The sequence below is a fragment of the Leucoraja erinacea genome, chromosome 2 (assembly GCF_028641065.1).
Source record: "Leucoraja erinacea ecotype New England chromosome 2, Leri_hhj_1, whole genome shotgun sequence".
NCBI classification, from domain to species: Eukaryota; Metazoa; Chordata; class Chondrichthyes; order Rajiformes; family Rajidae; genus Leucoraja; species Leucoraja erinaceus.
In genome coordinates this window covers 6,550,400-6,576,175 of record NC_073378.1, presented here as the reverse complement: position 1 = coordinate 6,576,175, position 25,776 = coordinate 6,550,400, and the positions used below count along the sequence as shown (strand labels likewise).

The following is a 25,776-nucleotide window of genomic DNA, read 5'->3' as shown; positions in this document are numbered from 1 at the left end:
TCTATGTGCATCTCTCGGAATTTTCTAAACTTCTTTCAATACTCCCCTCAGCTCTAGACATAACAATCCAAACTTGTCCAACCTCTCCTTATAGCTAATACCCTCTCATCCAGGCAGATTTCCAGGTAACAACCTCTGCATCCTCCCCATACCCTCTTGTATCCTACCTGTAACGGGGTGTCCAGAACTACAAACATGGCCGAACAAAAGTTTTATAAAGCTGCATCATAAATTCCCGACAAGGGTCAGGTAGATGGTTGGACAAGGCAGGAGGTTACAACAGATGGTGCTGGGCAAAGTATTGAAGAATTGTGAAGTGCGAAGTCAGAGGAAGTTATGTGGTGGGTGGGTGGGGAGAAATAGGTGTGAGTCCAGGTGGGGCTAGGGAGGGGGGGAATATTGTAAGAGGTTACCTACGGTTGGAAAATTCAATGTTTATACCATTGGGGTGTAAGCCACTCAAACGGAATACATGGTGCTGTTCTTCTAGTATTCATGTGGCCTTACTCTGGCAATGGAGGTGGCCCAGGACAGGAACGTCAGTGTGGGGATGGGAAGGGAAACTAAAATGGTTAACCACTGGGAAAGCCAGTATGCCTTGGTGGGCTGAGTTTTTATCCACAAGCAGTAGCTCTACACAACAGCCATAAGTCTGTAGCCTTCTTGTGCTCTGGTATTTTATTTCATTCTTCACATGTTTAAATGATAATGTTCTATATTTAATTGTATACTGTATATCGTGTTGTTACTTGCGAGCAACGGGCCAAGGCAAATTCCTTGTATGTATACATACTTGGCAAATGACGTATATTCAATTATTCAATCTCCAGAGGTTGCAGGGAAAGGTACCTGGGGAGGGAGTGATTTGTGTGGGAAGGGATGAATGGACCAAGGGGTTGCAGAGGGGTTGGTCTCTGTGGAATGCAGAAAAGGGTGGAAATAGGAAGATGTGACTGGTGGTGGAACAATGTTGGATGTGACCGAAATGTCGGAGGATGATGTATTACACGTGTAGCCTGGTGTGGTAAAAGGTGAGGACCAGCCGAATTCTATTCTATTTCTATCTGGGGGGAGGGGGAGCAAGAGCAGAATTATGGGAGACAGAGAAGACAAGAGGAATTTAGTATAGGAGTAGAGAGGTTCTTCTGCAGTTGCATAGGGCTCTGGTGAGACCACATCTGGAGTGTTGTGTGCAGTTTTGGTCTCCTAATTTGAGGAAGGACATTCTTGTGATACAGGTGCACAACCTTTTATCCGGTGTTCCAGAAACCGAAAACCTCCGAAAACCGGCCATTTTTTCCAGGATGTCATCGGCACACCAAAGCTCGTGTTTGGCGCCAAACTTGACCCGAAATGACCTACGGTCAACCTAGGTCTGTACTACAGTAGCGGCTGCCTCCTCCCCGGAGACCGGGGAGACACATAAACATCTGTATATCATTGCTTAAATGTTAGTCAGTTAGTTTGGAGGGCTTTTATGTGAAGGGGGGGTTGAAGGGGTAAACTTTAATTCTTAGTCCCCTACCTGGTCGGAGAGACGGGGAGCGGTCAATGCCTTACTGGGTCGCCGTGCAGTAAGCTCCGCAGCGCTGTGGCCGCTAACTCCCAGCTGGGGCTGCGGGCGGCGCCGGTTGTAGCTCCGACCCCGGCAACTCTACCCCTGGCTGCGAGGCGCTCCAAATCCACCGCCGCCCGCGGCCGGACGCCCCCCACCCCAGCTCCGCGAATGTTGGGATTCGGCGGCGTCGCAGCGCTGGGATACCAGCGGGGAGCGGGCAATGCCTTACCGGGTCGCTGTGCGGTAAGCTCCAGGGCGCGGAGGCCGCCTTCTCCCAACATTCGCGGAGCTGAGGTGGGGGGCGTCCGACCACGGGCCGCGCTGGATTTGGAGCGCCTCGCAGCCAGGGGTAGAGTTGCCGGGGTCGGAGCTACAACTGGCGTCGCCCGCGGCCGGACGGAGCCCCCAGCTCCGCGATGTTGGGAGTCGCCGACCAGGTAGGGGACTAAGAATTAAAGTTTCCCCCTTCACCCACCCACTCACCCCACCACCACCACCACATAAAATCCCTCCAAACTAACTGACTAACATTTATGCAATGATTTACCATGATTCCCCGGTCACCGGGGAGGAGGCAGTCGCTCCAGACTTTTCAAGCCGCCCGCGCTACCTACCTAATCTACGCTAAAAATCGTCCATTCGGAAATCCGAAAATGTCCGAAATCCGACAAGTGTCTGGTCCCAAGGCTTTCGGATAAAAGGTTGTGCACCTGTATAGGCAGTGCAGCGTAGGTTCACGGGATTGATCCCTGGGATGGCGGGACTGTCATATGAGGAAAGATTGAAAAGACTAGGCTTGTATTCACTGGAGTTTAGAAGGATGAGGGGCGAATTCAGAGAGTTGCGAATTTAGGGAATTCCCTGCCACAGAGGGCAGTGGAGGCCAAATGACTGGATGGATTTAAGAGAGAGTTAGATAGAGCTCTAGGGGCTAGTGGAGTAAAGGGATATGGGGAGAAGGCAGGCACGGGTTATTGATAGGGGACGATCAGCCATGATCACAATGAATGGTGGTGCCTGCCTCCTCCTGCACCTATTTTCTATGTTTCTAATTCTGTTCTTGTTCTGTGTGGGAGGGAGGAGGAACGAGAGCAGAACTATGGGAGACAGAGAAGACGCAGATGAGGGATCCATATATGACAGCGGGGAGGGACCACATTTTACAAAGAAAAATGAAATCTCAGATGTCCTAGAATGGAAAGCTTCATTCATCCAGGGAGCAGACGTGGTGTAGACGGAGGAATTGAGAGTAGGGGATTGTACTCCCGCCTGACTGAAATAGTGAGAAATGGGAGTAAAGATAAGGAAAGAGTCAGATTTGGATCATGTGAAAGTGAAAGGAAGGTTATGAAAGGAAGGAGTTCTGTACAACCAACACTGAAATTTAGTAAATCAGCCTTCCTAGTCTATTTCAGACTGGTCAGTCTGGTGAAAAGTCATTGGCTTGAAGTATTAATTTTGTTTTCCTCGCCTCATTTGTTGTCTGAATATTTCCAGTGCTCTATTTTTTATTTCAGATGCCCAACTATCCTTTTATTGCATTACTTGATCCTTATTTAAAAATAGTCATCCAATAGATCGCTGAATAAAAGTAAGTTTTCTTCCGAGTCATCAGTGGAAACCAATTGTCTTGCTGCACTACTTCCGATGACCATTCATTGCTCATGGTACATGGGAGAGTGATTGGGAAGGGTGGGATAGGAAGGAATTCAAGCATAGAAGAGTTGTTCTGAAAGCAGAAGTGGAGCCAATATGCTATTTCTTTATTTTTACATGATCACTAGACCATTAGACATCTGCTAGCATCAGCCATTCCGATTGGACATCTGCGAGCATTGGGCATTGTGACATCACACGATGGAACTAATCAAAAGGCAGAAAGGCAGCCGGACGGCAGCCGGTCGGATGGCACGAGAGTTTTATATAATAATAGATTCTCCTGTCAGAAGTTTAAACTGACAATTGGTCTTATTGTCGGCCAAGTCTGACTCTTCATATTCATGTGCCGGAACAGAAAGGGTTAAGCATTACTACTTCTACATCTGACTGCAAATCCATGTCCAAAATTATTGTGACCAAGTCTGAATATTAGTTTGTCAGGTAATATTTTTTCTTTGACTCTCAGTGTTGCTCTTTAAGAAGTTTGGAAGAGGACAGGAGTATTAACAGACAAAACCTGGCACTGACCCACTTGATGAGATATTACACTAAAAGTCTATAACCTTGGTCAAAGAGTCAAATTGATGTAAAGGAGAAGGACTAAACCACTGAAGGAATGGCCATAAATGAAGATCAGGCAAGATTGGAGATTAACAGCTTGAGTTGTTGGGATGGAAGAGTTAGAGAAACAAGAGTAAGCTGCAACATGGAACAAATCAAGAACGAGCTCATGCAGGTCACTGATCATATAGATTATGAATGAACAAGATTTGTTTAGTGTGCTATGTTTAGATTACAAGCAAAAAAGTGTGAGGTGAGCTAGAATTAAGAGAGATTTGTGGATAAGAAAGCAAGCCAGAAGAACATTGGTCTTCGACAATGGGATCCACAGTCAATATGAAACAAAAGGCATCATTATTGCCCAAATTCAAAATTAAGGATCCGGAAAAGTACAGAAAGTATTGTAACATTTATAGAGCAGTACATGTACAGATCAGCACATGACATTCAAATCTTTTAACTGTGAAAATGATTCATTAATCAGAAAATAAAAACACAATCTTACTGCAATTGTCCAGACAATTACTGCTAACAAAAGGAGCCCTCAGCCTTGATAGTAAATTAAATATAGAACAAACGTGAGTTATTGAAGCTTTTGGAGAGAATGTCATGTGCTGCTAAGGACTATTTAAAACCAGAAACACACACAAGCAATACAGATGAATAAAGATCAAATGAAACTTACAGATTTCCCCATTCTCTGTAACAAAGAAAAAAGACAATGTTAATGCAACATTCAAACTTTAAAATCAGTTGTTCCTAATGTCACAAAGATCCAAGGGTGAAGTTAACAAGTGAATATTTGAAGTTTATGTACAGGAAAAAAATGGACATCATACACAAACAAGTGACTGTTTTAGTCATTTAGCAATTGTTTTCTAACAGTCCACTTACAGGAGGTTGCAGACATTTATATAACCGAGAAACATCAAATTGTAGTTGATCTATAACATTGGACCACGTCAACCTTACATAATGCCCATTCATCACCTGCAATTTGTCACTGCAAATGACGTAGAAACCCAATTGTCACTGCTGTCAATAGACAATAGACAACAGGTGCAGGAGTAGGTCATTCGGCCCTTCGAGCCAGCACCGCCATGTCCTGTCCTGCAATATGGCATGGGCTACGAGCTAAACTTCAGACAGCAGATCCCTTCTCCCTGCACCACCGATTACCATTTGTCAAATCAGGGACATTTAGAATGAGTTTAAATAGATGTTAAAAAAATAATTAATAGAAATGAAATGCAAACAATATTTGCAACAGAAATTAATTGAAAATAAAAGGAATATTTTTCCACTCTTACCGTTTCAGCAATTCAAAAGGTTTCAATTCCACAGGAATGTGTAACTGCTAGAAGGGAGGAGGCCATTTGACCCATCAAATTGACTTTGTTTGACAAATAAATTGTATCTTGTATCTTGTATCTTGTTTCATGGTGGAGCTCATTCCCCCTCAATTTCCCTTGCACCCCTGCAAATCACTCCCCCTCCCATGCCTATCCAATTCCCAGGCACTGATTCGGTTTTCAACCATGCGGTCGGTGGATTTTAAAACAGAACCACTCTGTGTAAAGTGCTTCTTCACATCCTTTCTTAACTTTCCTTCCACATTTTTAATTAGTCTCTTAGTTTTCAACTCATCTTTTAATGAATGCACCTGCCACTTGTTTCTCCATCCAAACCACAAATGACCCTACATATCCCCTCTATGCTTTGAAGAGGACAACCCCACATATACTCTAACCTTATACCTCAAATGAATGGGTTTTAGCCAGAATGCTGGCCAACCAAAGCACAAGGCCAAGGTGCCAACTGCAAAATGCAAGCCCTTTATTTAGGGGACATGCATTTTTGCCCCTGAACATAATGCTCAAGTCCAGCCACAGAGTGGGAAATTGAGAAACCTGGCATTTGCTTTCCAACTTGTCTCCTGTTTCCACAATGCCATCAAAAGAGCCACAGAAAATTTCCAATTTCAATATAGGAAACTATTTATTTGTATCTAGCCTAATCTTATCTTCAGCCACGTAATCAGAGCTTTGCAAATATATACCCAAGTTCTGGTTAAACTTAGTGAGGGTTCTGTCTCTATCACCTTATCAAGCAGTGAGGTCCAAAGCCAATTCATCCTTTAGATGAAAATGTTATCTTATCTTCCCTCTAATCCTTCTTCCACAAGTTTCAAATCTATGCCCTTTGGTTTTGACACATCGATCAAGGGAACTAGCTTCTTCCTATTATCTCTGTCTTGGCCTGTATAATCTTATGCACCTCATTTGTCTCCCTGTATCTCCCTGTAGATAATCCAATCTTTCCTCACAGCTGCAATATTCCAGTCCTGTGAACATTACAAATCTCTCTAGAACAGGCATGTGCGGAATCAGAGACAGGGCGGCACAGCGGCACAGCGATAGAGGCCGCCTTACAGCGTCAGAGACCGAGGTTTGATGCTGACAGCAGGTATGGAGTTTGTACATTCTCCCTGTGGCAGTGTGAGTTTTCTCCAAGTGCTCCTGTTTCCTCACACACTCCAAAGATATTCAGGTTTGTAGGTTAATTGGCTTCTGTAAATCGTCCCCTAGTGTGAAAGGTAGAGCTAGTGTACGGTGGTAATCACAGGTCGGTGCGGAGTCGGTGGGCCAAAGGGCCTGTTAACACGCTGTATCTCTAAAGCCTAAAGCCTAAATCCAACCCATGTAGACACCGCTCCCAAAGAACTGCAGGAGAAGATAACTACATTTGGGCCCATTGTTTCCAGAGTAGACAGGCTATAACTCACTGCGACTTATGCAGGGAAATCACTGATGATGATTTTAACCACTGGGTAAATAATTGCCAGTACTTCAATCGACTCCTACAGTAGGTTAAAAATGGCAGTCAGCCCCAAAGATCAAGCAGCCCAAAACCATCTATTGGGTTGCAGTTAGGTGACAATATTTGCAGAGAGACTCATGGAAGGGAAAAGTGTGCGGGTATGTATGTGTTGTAGGGAATTACGTTCTGGTGCTAGGGGTTGTCAAGATTTTCCACATGCAGTTTTAAAGTCATAGTTTAAGGATAAGGGGGAAATCTTTTAGGACCGAGATGAGGAAAACTTTTTTCACACAGAGAGTGGTGAATCTCTGGAATTCTCTGCCGCAGAAGGTAGTTGAGGCCAGTTCATTGGCTATATTTAAGAGGGAGTTAGATGTGGCCCTTGTGGCTAAAGGGGTCAAAAGGGGGTATGGAGAGAAGGCAGGAACAGGATACTGAGTTGAATGATCAGCCATGATCACATTGAATGGCGGTGCAGGCTCGAAGGGCCGAATGGCCTACTCCTGCACCTAATTTCTATGTTTCTATGTTTCTATGTAAAGGAGAATTCCTGTACGACCTCACCCCGGACAAACTGTTTTCTAAATTTCATTTGCCTTCAGGCAGGCTGGTTACCCCATTGTTTATTAAAAATCTTATTTGCATGGACGCGCGCAGCTGGACATGTAGCTTCCACCAACAGATCAAGAGCCATGTGAAATGTATTTGCTCACTAATGTAACCACTTCTGTTCATGTTAAAATGGGAATTTGTTTACCACTGACCATTTGGTGCCCTCACTGGAAATGGATCACGTCATCACAAGGCTTTATAAACAGTTTTCCCTTGCACAAATGCAACACTGTTAAGATTTCCTGTGCACTCTTGGGACTCTAAATGTCACCAACCAGACCATGTGAACCCACCTATTCCTTCACCCAAGTCTTTGGACTTAATATCCTACTCATTAATCAATTAGTCCAGGCTCAAAATATAACAAGGTCTTCCCCCACCAATCTTGCACAGTTAACAAGTTATTGCACACAATATCAAATATTTTCAATGATTAATAATGTCAACCTGAACACTTGGAAATAGCATTTACAGGATTTGCGAAAAAATATTTGGGATTGAAGGCATGCTCAGTCTTGTTCTGACCCTTAATGGAGTTGAATAACTGCTTGGTATTGTGACGCACTTTACGGGCCATTGCCAAATTGGCCTTAAATACAGTTGCATTTCTTGTTCATTAAGATCTTAAATCTGAAATAATAAACTTCCCACTGTGAACCCCCAAGTGAAATTAACTAACTAAGGATTAGATTGGGTTTTCAGGCCTGTACAGTTTAATGGAAATATTTGTAACAGATCAAAATGTGATGGAAATTAAAAAATGACAAACAACTTATATTGAGTTAATATCTAAATAATCAAGCTTGTAATTATCTGAAGATAAATGTAAGTGGAAGTAAGTTAATAAAGTCCTATGGCTGGCAATTTAATTGAATCTTCACGAAAAAAAGTTAAACCCATTTCATAACTTGACTTTCACATTTGCCCTTAAGCCTCCAGCTCAGAGTCAAATATCTAACAAGTCTACATTAGACTGTTGGGTAATATCACTGAAGATTGAAAACCAGTTGGTGCTGAGCAGATCTATCCTTAATGTTCTTAGTAATAATATCCCATATTTGAATATTGGCCTAATAATGTTTCTCACCATACTACTCTTTGAGCAAATGAAGGCTCATATTATGGATAAATAACCTTTCCCAATTCCAGATAGGTATTCCAGATACAAAAGATCAATTACCAGATCACCATTGGCATCTCTCCTATTTGCCAATTGCCCAAGGTTCATTAAGATTAGGAAAACAGTTTGAGCTATTGGTGCCTTTTAACTAAAGAGAGAGCTAGATAGGGGTCTTAAAGATAGCAGTCAGGGGATATGGGGAGAAGGCAGGAACGGGGTACTGATTGTGGATGATCAGCCATGATCACATTGAATGGCGGAGCTGGCTCGAAGGGCCGATTGGCCTATTCCTGCACCTATTGTCTATTGACGTCGATTCTCAAAAAAAACCTTGGCAACAGAAGGTCTTCTCAAAACAGTGCCGACAAACTCAAAATGATATTCAGTTCACCAAACAGATCGCTCTCAACAAGAAAGCAAGTAATTAATGAGGCTAAATGCAATGTGCCCATTTGGAAATAAAACTGAAAGCAACTTACGGTTTCATGTTAAAAATATCTCTCACACCTTCTGATGCTAGAGGCTCTTTATTTTTGTTCTTTTCTGCTATGATTTTCTCTTTAGTCCAGGTCATGTGCACTCTTTCTGAAGGAACTGCAAGCCTGTCAGTCGCAGAGGAGTGAGCTGCTGCATTCTTGTCATGTATCAGCTGGGCCTAAGAGACGACAAATAGAGTAAAAGTCATTGAAGTGGCATGACCTTGGGAGTCAGAGAGCTATGATAATGGGCCGAAGTGATCAACTTTTTCTTGCATATGGGCATTTCCTCCCTTTTCTTAGATCCTCCAAAGACATCAAGAACTACCCAAATGATGTAGAACTGATGTCACATCTAGACCCAGTCCAGATTGGGCGTTCATTTCTTTGTGGAGGAAAAATCACGTTAAAAAAATCTTCAAAGAAACGCAACAGTTTTGTGGCCGTTTTAACTGGTGCTTGCCCACAAACCACTAAAACATATTTCATTCAGTTTCATGAATTGCCACAATGGGACGATCACCGGGCCAACAATGTGGTGCCACATTTGTATTGGCTTGAGGACAAATTGTCCAGTTACTTCAATGGACACCCAGTTTTGGGCTCAGATCCGCAGGAATCAAACGCAGGCATTTGCATTTAATTAACAAATGTAGACATGAAAGGATTACACAACAGAAAACAGAAAACGCTGCAATACCCAAATCTGGAGGATGAGAGAAAAGTGGTTCAGGTTTCTGACCTTTTCTCAGAATTAGAGAGATTAAAAGCCGCCACATCCAAAGACAAATATCAGTGCTTGCTGAATGAAGGCAAATATGATCCCTTTGTTATTTAATCTCTTCTGCACTTTAAACCCTGATGGATGCTGCCTGACCTGTTGAGTATTTTCAGCATTTTCTGTTTTCATAATACAAATCCCTACCAACCGCAGTATTTTATGGAAACAGGAAAACGGCTTCCCTCACGTGAGGCGCATTGGTACCAAGGGGAATAAAACAGAGCAGGTTCAGGGTAGACCTGCTGTACACTTGTAGTTGGCTGAACAACATGAAGATTAATCCTTGATTGTAGCTCAGTCAACATATTCAACTTATTACAGGTGCACTACCTTTTATCCGAAAGCCTTGGGACCAGACACTTGTCGGATTTCGGACATTTTCGGATTTCCGAATGGAAGATTTTTAGCGTAGATTAGGTAGGTAGCGCGGGCGGCTTGAAAAGTCTGGAGCGACTGCCTCCTCCCCGGAGACCGGGGAATCATTGTAAATCATTGCATCAGTTAGTTTGGAGGGATTTTATGTGGTGGTGGTGAAGGGGAAAACTTTGATTCTTAGTCCCCTACCTGGTCGGCGACTCCCAACATCGCAGAGCTGGGGGCTCCGTCCGGCCGCGGGCGGCGCCGGTTGGAGCTCCGACCCCGGCAACTCTACCCCTGGCTGCGAGGCGCTCCAAATCCAGTGCCGCCCGCGGCCGGATGCCCGCAGTCCCAGCTCCACGAATGTTGGGAGTCGGCGGCCACAGCGCTCCGGAGCTTACCGCACGGCGACCCGGTAAGGCATTGCCCGCTCCCCGCTGGTATCCCAGCGCTGCGACGCCGCCGACTCCCAACATTCGCGGAGCTGGGGCTGCGGGCGTCCGGCCGCGGGCGGCGGTGGATTTGGAGCGCCGCGCAGCCAGGGGTAGAGTTGCCGGGGTCGGAGCTACAACCGGCGCCGCCCGCGGCCGGACGCCCGCAGCCCCAGCTGGGAGTTGGCGGCCACAGCGCTGCGGAGCTTACTGCACGGCGACCCGGTAAGGCATTGACCGCTCCCCGCCTCTCCGACCAGGTAGGGGACTAAGAATTAAAGTTTACCCCTTCACCCCCCCCTTCACATAAAAGCCCTCCAAACTAACTGACTAACATTTAAGCAATGATTTACAGATGGTTAAGTGTCTCCCTAGTCTCCGGGGAGGAGGCAGCCGCTACAGTAGTACAGACCAGGGTTGACCGTGGGTCGTTTCGGGTCACGTTTGGCGCCAAACGCGAGCTTTGGTGTGCAGACGACATCCTGGAAAAATGGCCGGTTTTCGGAGTTTTTCGGTTTCCAGAACACCGGATAAAAGGTTGTGCACCTGTATGAAAATACCTAAAAGAGCTATTCAATTAACCATACTAAATATATTTTAAATCATAGAGACAGAGCGTTGAAGCAGGCCCCTCATCTCAACTTGCCCACGTTGACCAATATGCCCCATCTACACTAGTCCCACTTGCCTGCACTTGGTCCATAACCCTCTAAACCTATCCTATCCATGTACCTGTTCAAACGTCTCTTAAATGATATGATAGTGCCTGCCTCAACTTCCTTCTCCAGAGGCTAATTCCCTATACCCAACACTCGGTGTTATCAAATCTTTCCCCCTTCACTTAAATATGTGTCTTCTGCTTCTTGATTCCCCCACTCTGAGCAACAGACTCTGCGTTTACCAGATCTATTTATCTATAAAAAATTTACCAGATTTTGTACACCTCAGTAAGACACCCCTCACCCTCCTGCGGTTGAAGGAATTCAGTCCTAGCCTGCACAATCTCTCCCTGTAGGTCTCTCGTCCCTGCAACATCCTCGTAAATCTATGCACCACTCTGCACAACAACTTTCCTGTAACATGGTGATCCAAAACTGGATACAATACTCAAAATGTGGCCTCACCGATCTCTTATACAATGGTAACATTATCTCCCAACTTCTATACTCAATACTCTGACTGATGAAGGCCAATGTGCCAAAAGCTTTTCTGACCACCCTGTCTACCTGTGATGCCACTTTCAAGAAACTATGTATCTGCATTCCCAGATCCCTCTGCTCTACAACACTCTTCACCGACCTGCCATTCACTGTGTACGTTCTGTCTTTTATAAGATCATAAGTGATAGGAGCAGAATTAGGCCATTCAGCCCATCAAGTCTCTTCCGCCATTCAAGCATGGCTGATCTAGCAATATTTCACAACCATCCTCACTATATGCAATACCATCCACTTTAGTGTCATCTGCAAAGTTGCTAATCATGCCTTGCATGTTCCCATCCAAATCATTGATATAGATGACAAACAGCAATGGGCCCAGCGCCAAAACCCGAGGCACACCACTAGTCACAGATCTCTAGTCTGAAACCTTCCACTATTACTCTTTGCTTCCATCCATTAAGCTAATTTTCTATCCATTCAGCTATCTCTCCTTGGATCCCATGCGATCTAACCTTCCAGAGCAGCCTACCATGTGGAACCTAATGATTAAATCAGTTATCACTATCCTATCAGTGTTGTCCAGACCATGTAGTCGCCCAGAATATTTTTTTTCTTTTAGTCAAGGCTATTGGCTACTAAATAAATACCTAATTTTTTTCCATCATATTGAATATACCCATAATCAGCCTAATATCATACACGTTTCCAAATAATGCATTAGCCGTAAGTGTATCCTTTAGTGTTATGTATTATCATATGATAACAACTTTTTCTGTTTCATTTTATTTCCACCCAAATGCCATCCCTATACAATGTTTTCCAGTTTGATATTACTACCAGGAAGTTTGATATCATTACTACCTTCCTGGTAGTAATTATATCAAACTGGAAAATATTACATAGAAACATAGAAATTAGGTGCAGGAGTAGGCCATTCGGCCCTTCGAGCCTGCACCGCCATTCAATATGATCGTGGCTGATCATCCAACTCAGTATCCCGTGACTGCCTTCTCTCCATACCCTCTGATCCCCTTAGCCACAAGGGTCACATCTAACTCCCTCTTAAATATAGCCAATGAACTGGCCTCGACTACCCTCTGTGGCAGAGAGTTCCAGAGATTCACCACTCTCTGTGTGAAAAAAGTTCTTCTCATCTCGGTTTTAAAGGATTTCCCCCTTATCCTTATTGTATATTGTATAAGAATGGCATTTGGGTGGAACCCCTTTAGAAACTTCTCAGAGATTTACCATTTCCTAACAATTTCTTCTCTTAAATGTTCTGAGTACTAGACATAGAAAGTGCATAAGGGCAATAGAAAGATAGACAGAGGGAACAGGAGGGAGATGGAAAAGGAAATATGAAGTCCTGGGAGGCTTAGACTACCTCTTCTTTAGGAACATCTTCAAGATCCATGGCCTGGAATTCCAAAGATGGCCGAGCCGAATTCTTCCTTATCGTAGCACCACGAGACTCATCAGTAATGCCCTGAATCTAAGATTTAGGGAGTCATTAGTAGAAGCAAACACTCAGGTTAGTCAGCAAAATTAACAACAGTGAGCAATATCCACTTCTCATCTCATAGATCAAGGACCACCAATTTACTATGAATTCGGTAGGATGTGGGTGCACTGATGCACTGGGTGCATTCTATCTCCATCTCCAGCGCCATTATGACAAGATCATTTCCTATTTCTTAATTCTTAGTAGCAATCTAAAGAGACCCAGGAGTAATTTCTATGTTCCCCTTGAGTGGCACATAAGCAGCCAGTGCCATGAAAAGAAAGCAACTTCAAAATATATTATGGTTTATGTAAATGTTTATTACAAGAGCAATACTTATATAGTGAGGAAAAATCAGTTGTAAATGTGAAAATATAATAGACAATAGGTGCAGGGGTAGGCCATTTGGCCCTTCGAACCAGCACTGCCATTCTATGTGATCATGGCTGATCATCCCCAATCAGTACCCCGTTCCTGCCTTCTCCACATGTCTCCTGACTACGCTATCTTTAAGAGCCCTATTTAGCTCTCTCTTGAAAGAATCCAGAGAACCGGCCTCCATCGCCCTCTGAGGAAGAGAATTCCACAGACTCACAACTGTGAGAAAAAGTGTTTCCTCGTCTCCGTTCTAAATGGCTTACCCCTTATTCTTAAACTGTGGCCCCTGGTTCTGGATTCCCCCAACATCGGGAACATGTTTCCTGCCTCCAGCATGTCCAAACCCTTAACAATCTTATATGTTTCAATAAGATCCCCGCTCATCCTTCTAAACTACAGAGTGTACACACCTAACCGCTCCATTCTCTCAACATATGACAGTCCTGCCATCCGGGGAATTAAACTTGTAAACGTTCATCCAAATCATTGATGTATATTGTAAATAGCTGCGGTCCCACCACCGAGCCTTGCGGTACCCCACTAGTTACTGCCTGTCATTCTGAAAGTGACCTGTTAATCCCTACTCTTTGTTTCTTGTCTGCCAACCAATTTTCTATCCATGTCAGCACTCTATCCCCAATACCATGTGCCCTAATTTTGCCCACTAATCTCCTATGTGGGACCTTATCAAATGCTTTCTGAAAGTCCAGGTACACTACATCCACTGGCTCTCCCTTGTCCATTTTCCTAATTACATCCTCAAAAAATTCCAGAAGATTAGTCAAGCATAGACTATTATCTGAATGGTGGCCGATTAGGAAAAGGGGAGATGCAACGAGACCTGGGTGTCATGGTACACCTGTCATTGAAAGTAGGCATGCAAGTGCAGCAGGCAGTGAAGAAAGCGAATGGTATGTTAGCATTCATAGCAAAATAATTTGAGTATAGGAGCAGGGTGGTTCTACTGCAGTTGTACAGGGTCTTGGTGAGGCCACACCTGGAGTATTGCGTACAGTTTTGGTCTCCTAATCTGAGGAAGGACATTCTTGCCATAAAGGGAGTACAGAGAAGGTTCACCAGACTGATTCCTGGGATGTCAGGAATTTCAAATGAAGAAAGACTGGATAGACTTGGCTTGTACTCACTAGAATTTAGAAGGGGGATCTTATAGAAACTCACAAAATTATTAAGGGGTTGGACAGGCTAGATGCAGGAAGATTGTTCCCGATGATGGGGATGTCCAGGACAAGGGGTCAAAACTTAAGAATAAAGGGGAAATCTCTTTAGGACCGAGATGAGAAAAAAATTTTTTCACACAGAGAGTGGTGAATCTGTGGAATTCTCTGCCACAGAAGGTAGTTGAGGCCAGTTCATTGTCTATATTTAAGAGGGAGTTAGATGTGGCCCTTGTGGCTAAAGGGATCAGGGGGTATGGAGAGTAGGCAGGTACAGGATACTGAGTTGGATGATCAGCCATGATCATATTGAATGGCGGTGCAGGCTCGAAGGGCCGAATGGCCTACTCCTGCACCTATTTTCTATGTTTCTATCTATGTTTCTATGATTTCCCCTTCGAAAATCCGTGCTGACTCGGACCGATCCTGTTACTGCTATCCAAATATGCGGTTATTTCATCTTATAGACAATAGGTGCAGGAGCAAGCCATTTGGCCCTTCGAGCCAGCACTGCCATTCAATGTGATCATGGCTGATCATCCCCAATCAGTACCCCGTTCCTGCCTTCTCCCCATATCCCCTGACTCCGCTATTTTTAAGAGCCCTATCTAGCTCTCTCTTGAAAGCATCCAGAAAGCATCTATTGTCTATTGTCTTTTTAGTTATGTCCTGTTGCTCTTTAAACATTACCCAATCCTCTTGCTTCCTGCTCATCTTTGCTACGTTGTACTTCTCCCTTTTTATTTTTATACTGTCCCTGACGTCCCTTGTCAGCCACAGTCGCCCCTTACTCCCCTTGGAATCTTTCTTCCTCCTAGGAATGAACTGATCCTGCACCTGTATTATTCCTAGAATAATGTAAAATAGTACAGCCCAGTGGCCACGCCAATCATGATGCCAAGTCAAATTAACCTCCGCTGCTTGCAACTCATCCATATTCATTCATCCCCTGCATATCCACGTGCGTCAAAAAGCCTCTTTAAATGGCACTATCCTATCGGCCTGCACTACAACCCCTGGCAGTGGATCCATGCATTCACCACTCGTGTTAGAAAATGTAACCTTCACCTCTGCTACTCTTTGCTACTCTTACCATAAAGCTATGCCCTCTAGTCATTGAAATGTCTACCGTGAGGGAAAGGTTCGGACAATCTACCCTATCAATGACTCAGAGCCAAACAGCATGGAAACAGGCCCTTCAGCCCAACTTGTCCTCATCAACCAACATGCCCCATCTACACTAGTCCCACCTGCCTGCGTTTGGCCCATATCCTTCTAAACCTATCATAGAAACATAGAAAATAGGTGCAGGCGGAGGCCATTCGGCCCTTCGGGCCAGCACCGCCATTCATTGTGATCATGGCTGATCATTCCCTATCAATAACCCGTGCCTGCCTCCTCCCCATATCCCTTGACTCCACTAGCCCCTAGAGCTCTATTTAACTCTCTCTTAAATCCATCCAATGACTAGGCCTCCACTGCCCTCTGTGGCAGGGAATTCCACAAATTCACAACTCTCTGGGTGAAAACGTTTTTCCTCACCTCAGTCTTAAATGGCCTCCCCTTTATTCTAAGACTGGCCGCAGGTTCTGGACTCACCCGACATTGGGAACATTTTTCCTGCATCTAGCTTGTCCAGTCCTTTTATATGTTTTATATGTTTCTATAAGATCCCCATCATCCTTCTAAACTCCAGTGAGTACAAGCCTAGTCTTTTCAATCTTTCCTCATATGACAGTCCCGCCATCCCAGGGATCAATCTCGTGAACCTACGCTGCACTGCCTCAATCACAAGGATGTCCTTCCTCAAATTAGGAGACCAAAACTGGACATAATACTCTAGATGTGGTCTCACCAGAGCCCTATACAACTGCAGAAGAACCTCTTTACTCCGATACTGAAATCCTCTTGTTATGAAGGCCAACATTCCATTAGCTTTCTTCACTATCCTATCCATGTACCTATCTAAATGCTTCTTAAATGTTGCGTTAATATCTGCCTCATTTACTTCCCCTGGCAGCTCATTCCATGCACACAATACACTTTGTGTAAAAAAGTTACCCCTCGAGTTCCTATTAAATCTCTCATAATTTTATACACTTCTATCAGGTCTCCCCTCAGCCTCTGACCCTGCACAGAAAACTATCACTTCTGTTCTGCGATTTTCTTTGTAGCAGGTTCAACTTTAGTCTCAGCCAGATTAACACGTGATGTTTGGACACCTCAAGAAATCAGTGGGAAGAATTAAAAATAGAACCTTTTTGTATCAAATTTGGAAAAATCATAATTTGCTATTTACGAGACTGTTTAGTGTCAATATCACATCAAACAATTTGTAAATATCACAAAAAGTGCTAATTTATCCCTTGAATTATATGGTGATTAGATTGATAGTCCAACTATCCTTATATAACTATAAAACTCTGATCGTGTGTGTGTGTGTGTGTGTGTGTGTGTGTGTGTGTGTGTGTGTGTGTGTGTGTGTGTGTGTGTGTGTGTGTGTGTGTGTGTGTGTGTGTGTGTGTGTGCGCGCGCGTATATTTATTTGTTTGTGTGTGATCACATCTACTTGAAAGAAACGACGCGCTAACAGGAAAATTTGTAAAGTTTTTACATATTCCGGTAGAGATTTATCGCGTGAAATCAAAAATTGCCTCATCTGAAAATTTCATGCATTATTTCTCGAGTTATTTATGAAAATGTTCACAATTCTCAAATAACTTAATAAATAAACAAGATGGTCTCGATGATGACGTCACAATGGCAGGGCTCGAAATTAACTGTTGCCCGGGTGCCATTGACCACTCAAAGCGCCGCCAGGCAACTAAACACCGAGTAATTTTGCCCGGCTTGGCAACCAGATACTGGTTTGTACCGAAGATAGACACAAAAAACTGGAGTAATTCCACGGGTCAGGCAGCATCTCTGGACAAAAGGAACGCAACGTTTTGTGTCGGCGGTGACGGCTGTATTGCGTGGGAAAGATACTAGGTGCGGGGTGAGGAAGGGTCGCAGCGAATGACGGGCGCTAAACTGCGAGCGACAGCAGCTCCATCTTCTCCTCCTCCCGCACTCTGCCCGCCCTGATAAGGGCACGCCGAGGTCTCCCCCTCCCTCCCTCCTCCCGGCCTCGGCGTGCGGGAGGGTTTGTATTGAAAGCGCGGGTTTGCAAGCAGCGGCCCTTATCAGGGCGGCTGCGGGATCCGGGAGGAGGAGGAGATGAAGCCGCTGTCGCTCGCTGTTCAGCGCCCGTCATTCGCTCCGACACTTCTGAAGCAGCTGCACCATAGATACTATAGCTATAGGATCTTTGAGCTGCAACGCTCGGCCCCGTTGGCTGGCGGAGGAGGGATGCGGTGGCGAGGCATTCTCAACGGCCAAGGCAGCGGGGTGATGTTGTCCGAGGAGCGCTGACCCTCCTTCCTTCCTCTCCCCCCCAGATCTCGCCCCCTTAACTCTCTCTCTCTCTCTCTCTCTCTCTCTCTCTACGCCAGACATCCTGTGGCCCCCCCCCCCCCCCCCCCCCCCCCCCCCCCCCCCCCCCTGGAACCCCTCCTCTACATCCAATACAGTCCATGTTATTGTATAGATAGCTCATTTATTAGAAATCTGCAGGAACTGCGGATAGTCAGAATCAGGGTATAGTGCCCATGGACAGATACTTTGAGATCCTCAATCAGCAGGATCAGAGGAAGATGCATAGTGGATAGGTGGAAGATTCAGAGAAGACAGAACAGGAATTTGGACACACCAAATTAACATCAGCATATTTTCGGTGAACTAGATTATGTAGAAATTCAGAAGAGAAACTTGTGCAAAACCATCTAGAAAATACCTTTATTTCTATAGTGTCTTTGACAACCTTGGGACATTCTAAAGCTCTTTGGAGCCAACAAGTCCTTACGGAATGTAGTCATTGTTATGATGACACAATTTGAACTTGAACCTCAAAGTTACCATAATTCTGAACTAATATAGACATCCCTTACGCACAGGGAATCCGATAAGCAAACAAAAATGTAATTGCCGCCATTGGATATTTGATCTCCATTCTGAGATTAGCAAAAATTACACATGAGCTTTGACCTTTTCTGTATTGTAGAAATATATGGCAAAAAGCAGGAAAGTGATTGCAATTTTGAATTATTGTTGTGGCTACCAGACTTCCTTGATTGACGAACAGTGCTAGATGTCTGGTAAGTAAAACAAGTGGAACAATGTGTTCCATACCATCAGGAACAACTAAATGACGTGACTTTTGGCCGTGTAATCATTCACAGCTTGTTAAATAGCGAAAAGCTTGAATAAGACCCATTAGCGGATACGTGAGCTTTGGAATGACAGTCAGTCAGTGACGTGCAGGGTGTGATGTGCAGGGATCCTTTATTGCAGCAGACACTGGAGAGATGTAACCTAGTCTCCAACCAATGCAGACAAAAAGTTGAGATCCCATTCCTTTTGTAAAACAGAGGTGCACTAAAGTGCAAGGAACTCCACTTCACAGCCAACACAGAATTGATCTATGCATCAACACCTCGATTGGTGAAACGAACAACCCAATTTGTGTAACCTGCATGCGGCAAACCTTTCTAAATTGTGATAAGCATATTTCTGCCCATGCATATTTGTGTGTTTTGATACACATCAAATTTTACACAGAATTAGTCACATTTCTTGTATATATAGGTTTGTAAATTTCTCCAGATGGACCGGACCTCTTAACGGTGCTATGATACAGTCAGAGTGATACAGTGTGGAAACAGACCCTTCGGCCCAACTTGCCCACACTGGCCAACAATGTCCCAGCTACACTCGTCCCACCTGCCTGCGCTTGGTCCATATCCCTCCAAACCCGTCCTATACATGTACCTGTCTAACCGTTTCTTAAACGATGGGATAGTCCCAGCCTCAACAACCTCTGGCAGTTTGTTCCATACACCACCACCATTTGTGTGAAAAACTTATCCCTTAGATTCCAATTAAATCTTTTCCCCTTCACCTTGAACCTATGTCCTCTGGTCCTCAATTCCCCATACTCTGGGCAAGAGACTCAGTGCATCTACCCGAACTATTCCTCTCATGATTTTATACACCTCTATAAGATCTCCTCTCATCATCCTGCACTCCAAGGAATAGAGACCCTGCCTACTCAACCTGTCCCTATAGCTCACACCCTCTAGTCCTGGCAACATCCTCGTAGATGTTTTCTGAACCCTTTCAAGCTTGACAATATCTTTCCTATAACATGGTGCCCAGAACTGAACACAATATTCTAAATGCAGTCTAACCAACGTCATATACAACTGCAACATGACCTCCCTTCTGTACTCAATACTCTAACTGATGAAGGCCAATGTGCCAAAAGCCTTTTTGACCACCTTATCTGCCTGCGACTATACCTTCAAGGAACCTTGCACCTGTACTCCAAGATCCCTCAGCTCTACAACAGTCCACAGAGGCCTACCATTTACTGTGTAGGTCCTGCCCTTGATAGACTTCCCAAAATGAAACACCTCACAATTCTCTGTATTAAATTCCATCAACCATTCCTCAGCCCACCTGGCCAATCGATCCAGATCCTGCTGCAATCTTTCACAACCATCTTCACTATCTGCAAAACCACTAACTCTTTTCATCAGCAAACTTGCTAATCTTGCCCTGTATGTCCTCATCCAAATCATTGATGTAGATGACAAACAGTAACAGGCCCAGCACCGAACCCGAGGCACACCACTGATCACAGGCCTCCAGTCCGATAAGCAACCTTCTCACCATCACCCTTTGCTTCCTTCCATGAAGCCAATTTGCTATCCATTCAGCTATCTCTCCTTGGATCCCATGTGATCTAACCTTCCAGAACAGCCTACCATGCGAAACCTTGTCGAACGCCTTACTGAATCCATGTACACAACATCTACAGCTCTGCCCTCATCAACCGTTTTTGTCATGTCTTCAAAAAAATCAATCAGATTTGTGAGACACAACCTCCAGTCTTCTGGCACCTCTCCTGTATATATAGACGACTCATAAATTTCAACCAGGGCTTCTGCAACTTCCTCTGTAGTTTGCCACAATGTTCTTGGATATATCTGATCAGGCTCTGGAGGTTTGTCTACCTTCATACACAATAGTACCTTCAGTACTTCTTCGACAGTAACACTGACTGTTCTCAAGACACTTCCATTGACTGCCCCAAGTTCCTCCGTCCTACTGTCTTTATCCTTGGTAAATACAGAGGAGAAATACTCATTGAGGACCTTGCCCATCTCCTGTGGCTACACACAAAGGTGACCGCTTTGATTCTTGAAAGGTTCCACTCTCCCTCTCTAGTTACCCCTTTCCCCTTTATGTATTTACAACATACCTAATGCTACCCTGGCCCCTTTTTGCCCTTCTGATCTCCAATTTACTCCTTAGTTCCCAAAACTGCACCAGGGATGCACTTGATCCCAGATGCCTATATTGTACCTGTCCCATGCATCCTTCTTGTTTTTGACCAATGATATTTTCACCAATCATGCAATTGGTGTCGTAAATTCATCGAGACACCTTAATGGTGTTCTGTCCTGTGCTTCTTCATTGAAAATGCAGACCGGTTCTTTTTTTGCAGGAGATTGAATCTCTGTCTTTCATGCTTAATTATCTGGTTGCTCCTCACCTCAACATCCAACCAAATAATCGGCTAGTTGTTTCTGTCTTCCTATCAGCTGGAGTTGAATGTTACATAAACACTGCTGTAACTAACTAAAACTTTAAAGTAGACTTACTCCATCGTGGAGCAATGACGACTGAGAATACCTCTGAAAATCTAACTCTCGTCTTTTCATTATGAGTTCGCGCAATGTTTCCATCAAAATATCCCCAGTTGGCAATGATATTGTACACCAACATGACTCAACTACAGTACCCTTTCTCTCAGAATGATCAGCATGACCAATTTCCCTTGAAACTGTGCTGGTGCTCGCCATCCTCCTGTGGCCTTAATGCAGCCAAACATGTGCCTCGATTACTTTCTTATGACCAAGGTTCCAAGCTCATGGCCCCTGTCATTTTTCTAGCATCAAGACTGTTCCGGGCTGTTAGTGCTGATTTCTGACACATCTTAGATTTCTGTTCACTGCTGAACATTGGCACCCCCCACGGTTGCGTTTTATCACCTCTTCTGTACTCTGTACACACACATTGTTGCTGTTCACACTCTGACTCTGTCTTGTTATTTAAGTTTGCAGATGACACATCTGTGGCAGGTCTTATTACTAATAACATCAAAACCGTTTACCATAGTGAAGTAGAGGAGCTAGTAAGGTGGTGTGAGAACAACAACCACATACTTAACATCTCAAAAACTAAGGAGCTGGTTGTTGATTTCAGAAAGAGGGCCACCCCCCTCCTCCCTCTCTTCATCAATGGAGAGGTGGTTGAGAGGGTCACCTCCTTTAAGTTCCTCGGGACCACCATACATCAATCCCTATCATGGGAGCTCAACATGGAAGGACATTATTGCCTTAGAGGGAGTGCAGAGACGGTTCACCAGACTGATTCCTGGGATGTCAGGACTGTCTTATGAAGAAAGACTGGATAGACTTGGTTTATACTCTCTAGAATTTAGGAGATTGAGAGGGGATCTTATAGAAACTTACAAAATTCTTAAGGGGTTGGACAGGCTAGATGCAGGAAGATTGCTCCCGATGTTGGGGAAGTCCAGGACAAGGGGGTCACAGCTTAAGGATAAGGGGGAAATCCTTTAAAACCAAGATGAGAATAACTTTTTTCACACAGAGAGTGGTGAGTCTCTGGAACTCTCTGCCGCAGAGGGTAGTTGAGGCCAGTTCATTGGCTATATTTAAGAGGGAGTTAGATGTCGCCCTTGTGGCTAAGGGGATCAGAGGGTATGGAGAGAAGGCAGGTACGGGATACTGAGTTGGATGATCAGCCATGATCATATTGAATGGCGGTGCAGGCTCGAAGGGCCGAATAGCCTACTCCTGCACCTAATTTCTATGTTTCTATGTTTCTATGATTCTAACACCAGTCTTATAATCAGTAAGTGCCACCAGCGACTTCCTGCGGCAGCTTAAAAAATTCAGGGTCGGTCAACCAGCCATGACCCACTTCTATAGGTCTACGATAGAAAGCATACTCACATTCTCCATGCTTGTCTGGTATGGCCACACAACCTCGCAGGATAAGACTCGGCTGGAGAGAATAGTGCGCCGAGCTTCTACGATCATCGGTTGCAGCAGACTTCCCTCAGTGACATCACTTTACTCAACAAGACTCACCAGAAAGGCCAACAAAATCATAGCAAATCACTTTCACCCGGCACATTACCTCTTTAATCTCCTCCCATCAGGAAGGAGATATAGAAGCATTAAAAGTAAAGCATCTCGCTTCAGAGACAGCACCTACCTCCAAGCCATCAGATATTTGAATTTGCACTAATCACTTTGCACTTTCTTTTGCACTTGCACTTACGTTTAACATGACGCTGCTGGGTACTGTCCTTCCTGTATATATTGTCCTTTGTACGGTATTGTCTGTATTATTTATTGTGGTGTATGTGGTGGTTGTATTGTACTGTATTGTATCTGTCTGAGAGCGAACCAAGACACATTCCTATCAACTTGTTGACATGGCAATACATTTCTTGAATCTTGAATCTTGCTGCATTAGGAAAGCCATGAAATTCCATACTAACAAGACTTCAACCATTTTCCTTCAGTCCACGAAGCACTGATGCAGACCCATGCAGATTTCTTGAAACTACAGGTTTCCACAACATCTATGAATTCTAAGAGTGCACTTGTGTGGTATCATCTCATAGAGCGCTCCATGGAAATAAATGACGTGGCCAATTTGATTTTTGTGGCCTCATGCACAGATACTTACCTCCTGCAGCTACTGTGCTTCACCAACGAGCACAGGTCTCTCTAATCCCTTGGAACACATTGTCCACCTGCTCTCATCACTGCAACATCCATTTCGTAATCAGTAACACTCTTGTGGCCAAAAGAGTGTTGCTTATATAGTGGTATGTTTCTTTAAGGATTTGTTTGGAGCTCTGACAAATTATATTAGGCCAATAAACTACAACGTGTTTATGGGATTTGCAAAAAAGGACAGTTTTAAGATGTTACACAATACTGTTTACACACCATTAAAATATAATATAACATTTCTTGGCTCCTATCTTTGTCCAATTGTTGTTAATGTTGTTAATGTAATTCTGTGTACAAAACGGCAGACATTAGCATGCAATGGTGCCACTACCACCACTGGGAGGCATGGTAGCACAGCGGTAGAGTTTCTGCTGTACAGCACCAGAAACAGGGTTCAATCGTGATTATAGGTGATGTCTGTACCCGGTTAATTAGCTTCAGTAAATTGTCCCTACTGTGTAGGATATTGCTAGTGTCAGCACGAACTCGGTGGGCCGAACGGCCTGTTTCCACACTGTATCTCCAAACTAACTTCATTAATATATCAAGGATGGGGAAGGTGCTATATAAACATAGAAACATAGAAATTAGGTGCAGGAGTAGGCCATTCGGCCCTTCGAGCCTGCACCGCCATTCAATATGATCATGGCTGATCATCCAACTCAGTATCCCGTACCTGCCTTCTCTCCATACCCTCTGATCCCCTTAGCCACAAGGGCCACATCTAACTCCCTCTTAAATATAGCCAATGAACTGGCCTCGACTACCCTCTGCGGCAGAGAGTTCCAGAGATTCACCACTCTCTGTGTGAAAAAGTGGTGCAAACTGATCTTCGTAAAACTTGTATTCCACGGTGGAGACACAAGGAAATACAGTTACTGGTTTACAAAAAAAGCACCAGGTGCTGGACCGATCCAGTGGGTCAGTCCATATCTCAGGAGAAAATGGACAGGGGATGGTTCGAGTTGAGACTCTTCTTCAGACATTTTAAAATGAGCATATCTATCTGAAGAAAGGTCCCAACCCAAAACGTCCCAAATCCATGTTCTCCTGAGATGCTGCACGACCCACTGAATTACTCGAGTACTTTTCGTTGACATTCCATGCTACTGTTCCAGCTCTTTCTCGTGTCCCTATAGTGGTCACCCTTCAAAAACATTCCATTGGCTGCAGGACATTTTGAAATGTCTTGGAGTTGAGAAAAATATTGTTCTAAAGCAAACCCGTTTCATTCTTTGAATAATTACAGGCTTGTCATAGGACATGGACTATGTGACACTCAGGAGGGGACGGGGACAATAGTGAGACCCCGCTCACAAATCTGCCTCCTGGGGTTATGCAGGAGAGGGGTTCGTCATAGGACATGGACTATGTGATTTGTGATATCAATAGTCAATAGTCAATAGTCAATTTAATTGTCATTTGGACCCCTGGAGGTCCAACGAAATGCCGTTTCTGCAGCCATACATTACACACAAATAGACTACAGACACAACATAATTTACATTTTACATACACATCCATCACATTGCTGTGATGGAAGGCCAAAAAAATCTTATCTCTCCACTGCACTCTCCATCACATATCGCAGATGGGTTGTGGAGACAGTCAAGTCAGATGGCTTGTAGGCTTTTGGGAAGTATCAAATCAAGGAGAACATTATGCTTTGCAAAAATAGGAAAAGATGGCAGTGAGGAGGAGACAACCCTGGAAGCCTCAGCACTTTGCTTTCCACCCCAAAGTGTCTGACTAGATCATCAATCCAAACACTCAAACACTTCACTCACCCCCCTGCAGGAACTATACAACAGGAGGTGCAATTCCAGAGCAAATAACATCATGAGAGACCTCTTCCACCCCTGCAACGGACTGTTCCAGCTGCTACGGTCAGGCAAACGCCTCCGTTGCCATGCGGTGATAATGGAGAGGTTGAGAAGGAGTTTCTTCCCAGAGGCCATTCGGACTGTAAACGCCTATCTCACCAGGGACTAACTCTACTGAACGTTTATCCTTCCATTATTTATTATGTAAAAGAATATGTGTGTTATGATTGTGTTTATAATTTGTTTGGTTGTTTTGTTGTTTGTCTTTTGCACAAAAGTCCACGAGCATTGCCACTTTCATTTCACTGCACATCTCGTATGTGTATGTGACAAATAAACTTGACGACTTGACTTGTCAGAATGATACATACAATAGCCACTTCAGCTAAAACCAGCAACTCCCTAAATAAATAGTCACAAGAACA

General features: G+C 44.2%; 1 protein-coding gene across 4 annotated transcripts in view; it reads right to left on the bottom strand.

Annotated features, from left to right (window-relative positions):
- The window catches only part of LOC129706782 (solute carrier family 12 member 7-like), a 286,498-nt gene that overhangs the window by 4,546 nt on the left and 256,176 nt on the right, over positions 1 to 25,776 (bottom strand). For 3 of the 4 annotated variants that reach the window (XM_055651265.1, XM_055651273.1, XM_055651291.1), the window contains exons 22-24: positions 12,920 to 13,027; positions 8,810 to 8,985; positions 4,464 to 4,478 (exon numbers count right to left, since the gene is read on the bottom strand). In XM_055651265.1, coding sequence (XP_055507240.1) covers positions 4,464 to 4,478; positions 8,810 to 8,985; positions 12,920 to 13,027 — 299 coding nt within the window. The remainder of the gene's footprint in view (positions 1 to 4,463; positions 4,479 to 8,809; positions 8,986 to 12,919; positions 13,028 to 25,776) is intronic. The other variant, XM_055651281.1, reaches the window with a different exon arrangement.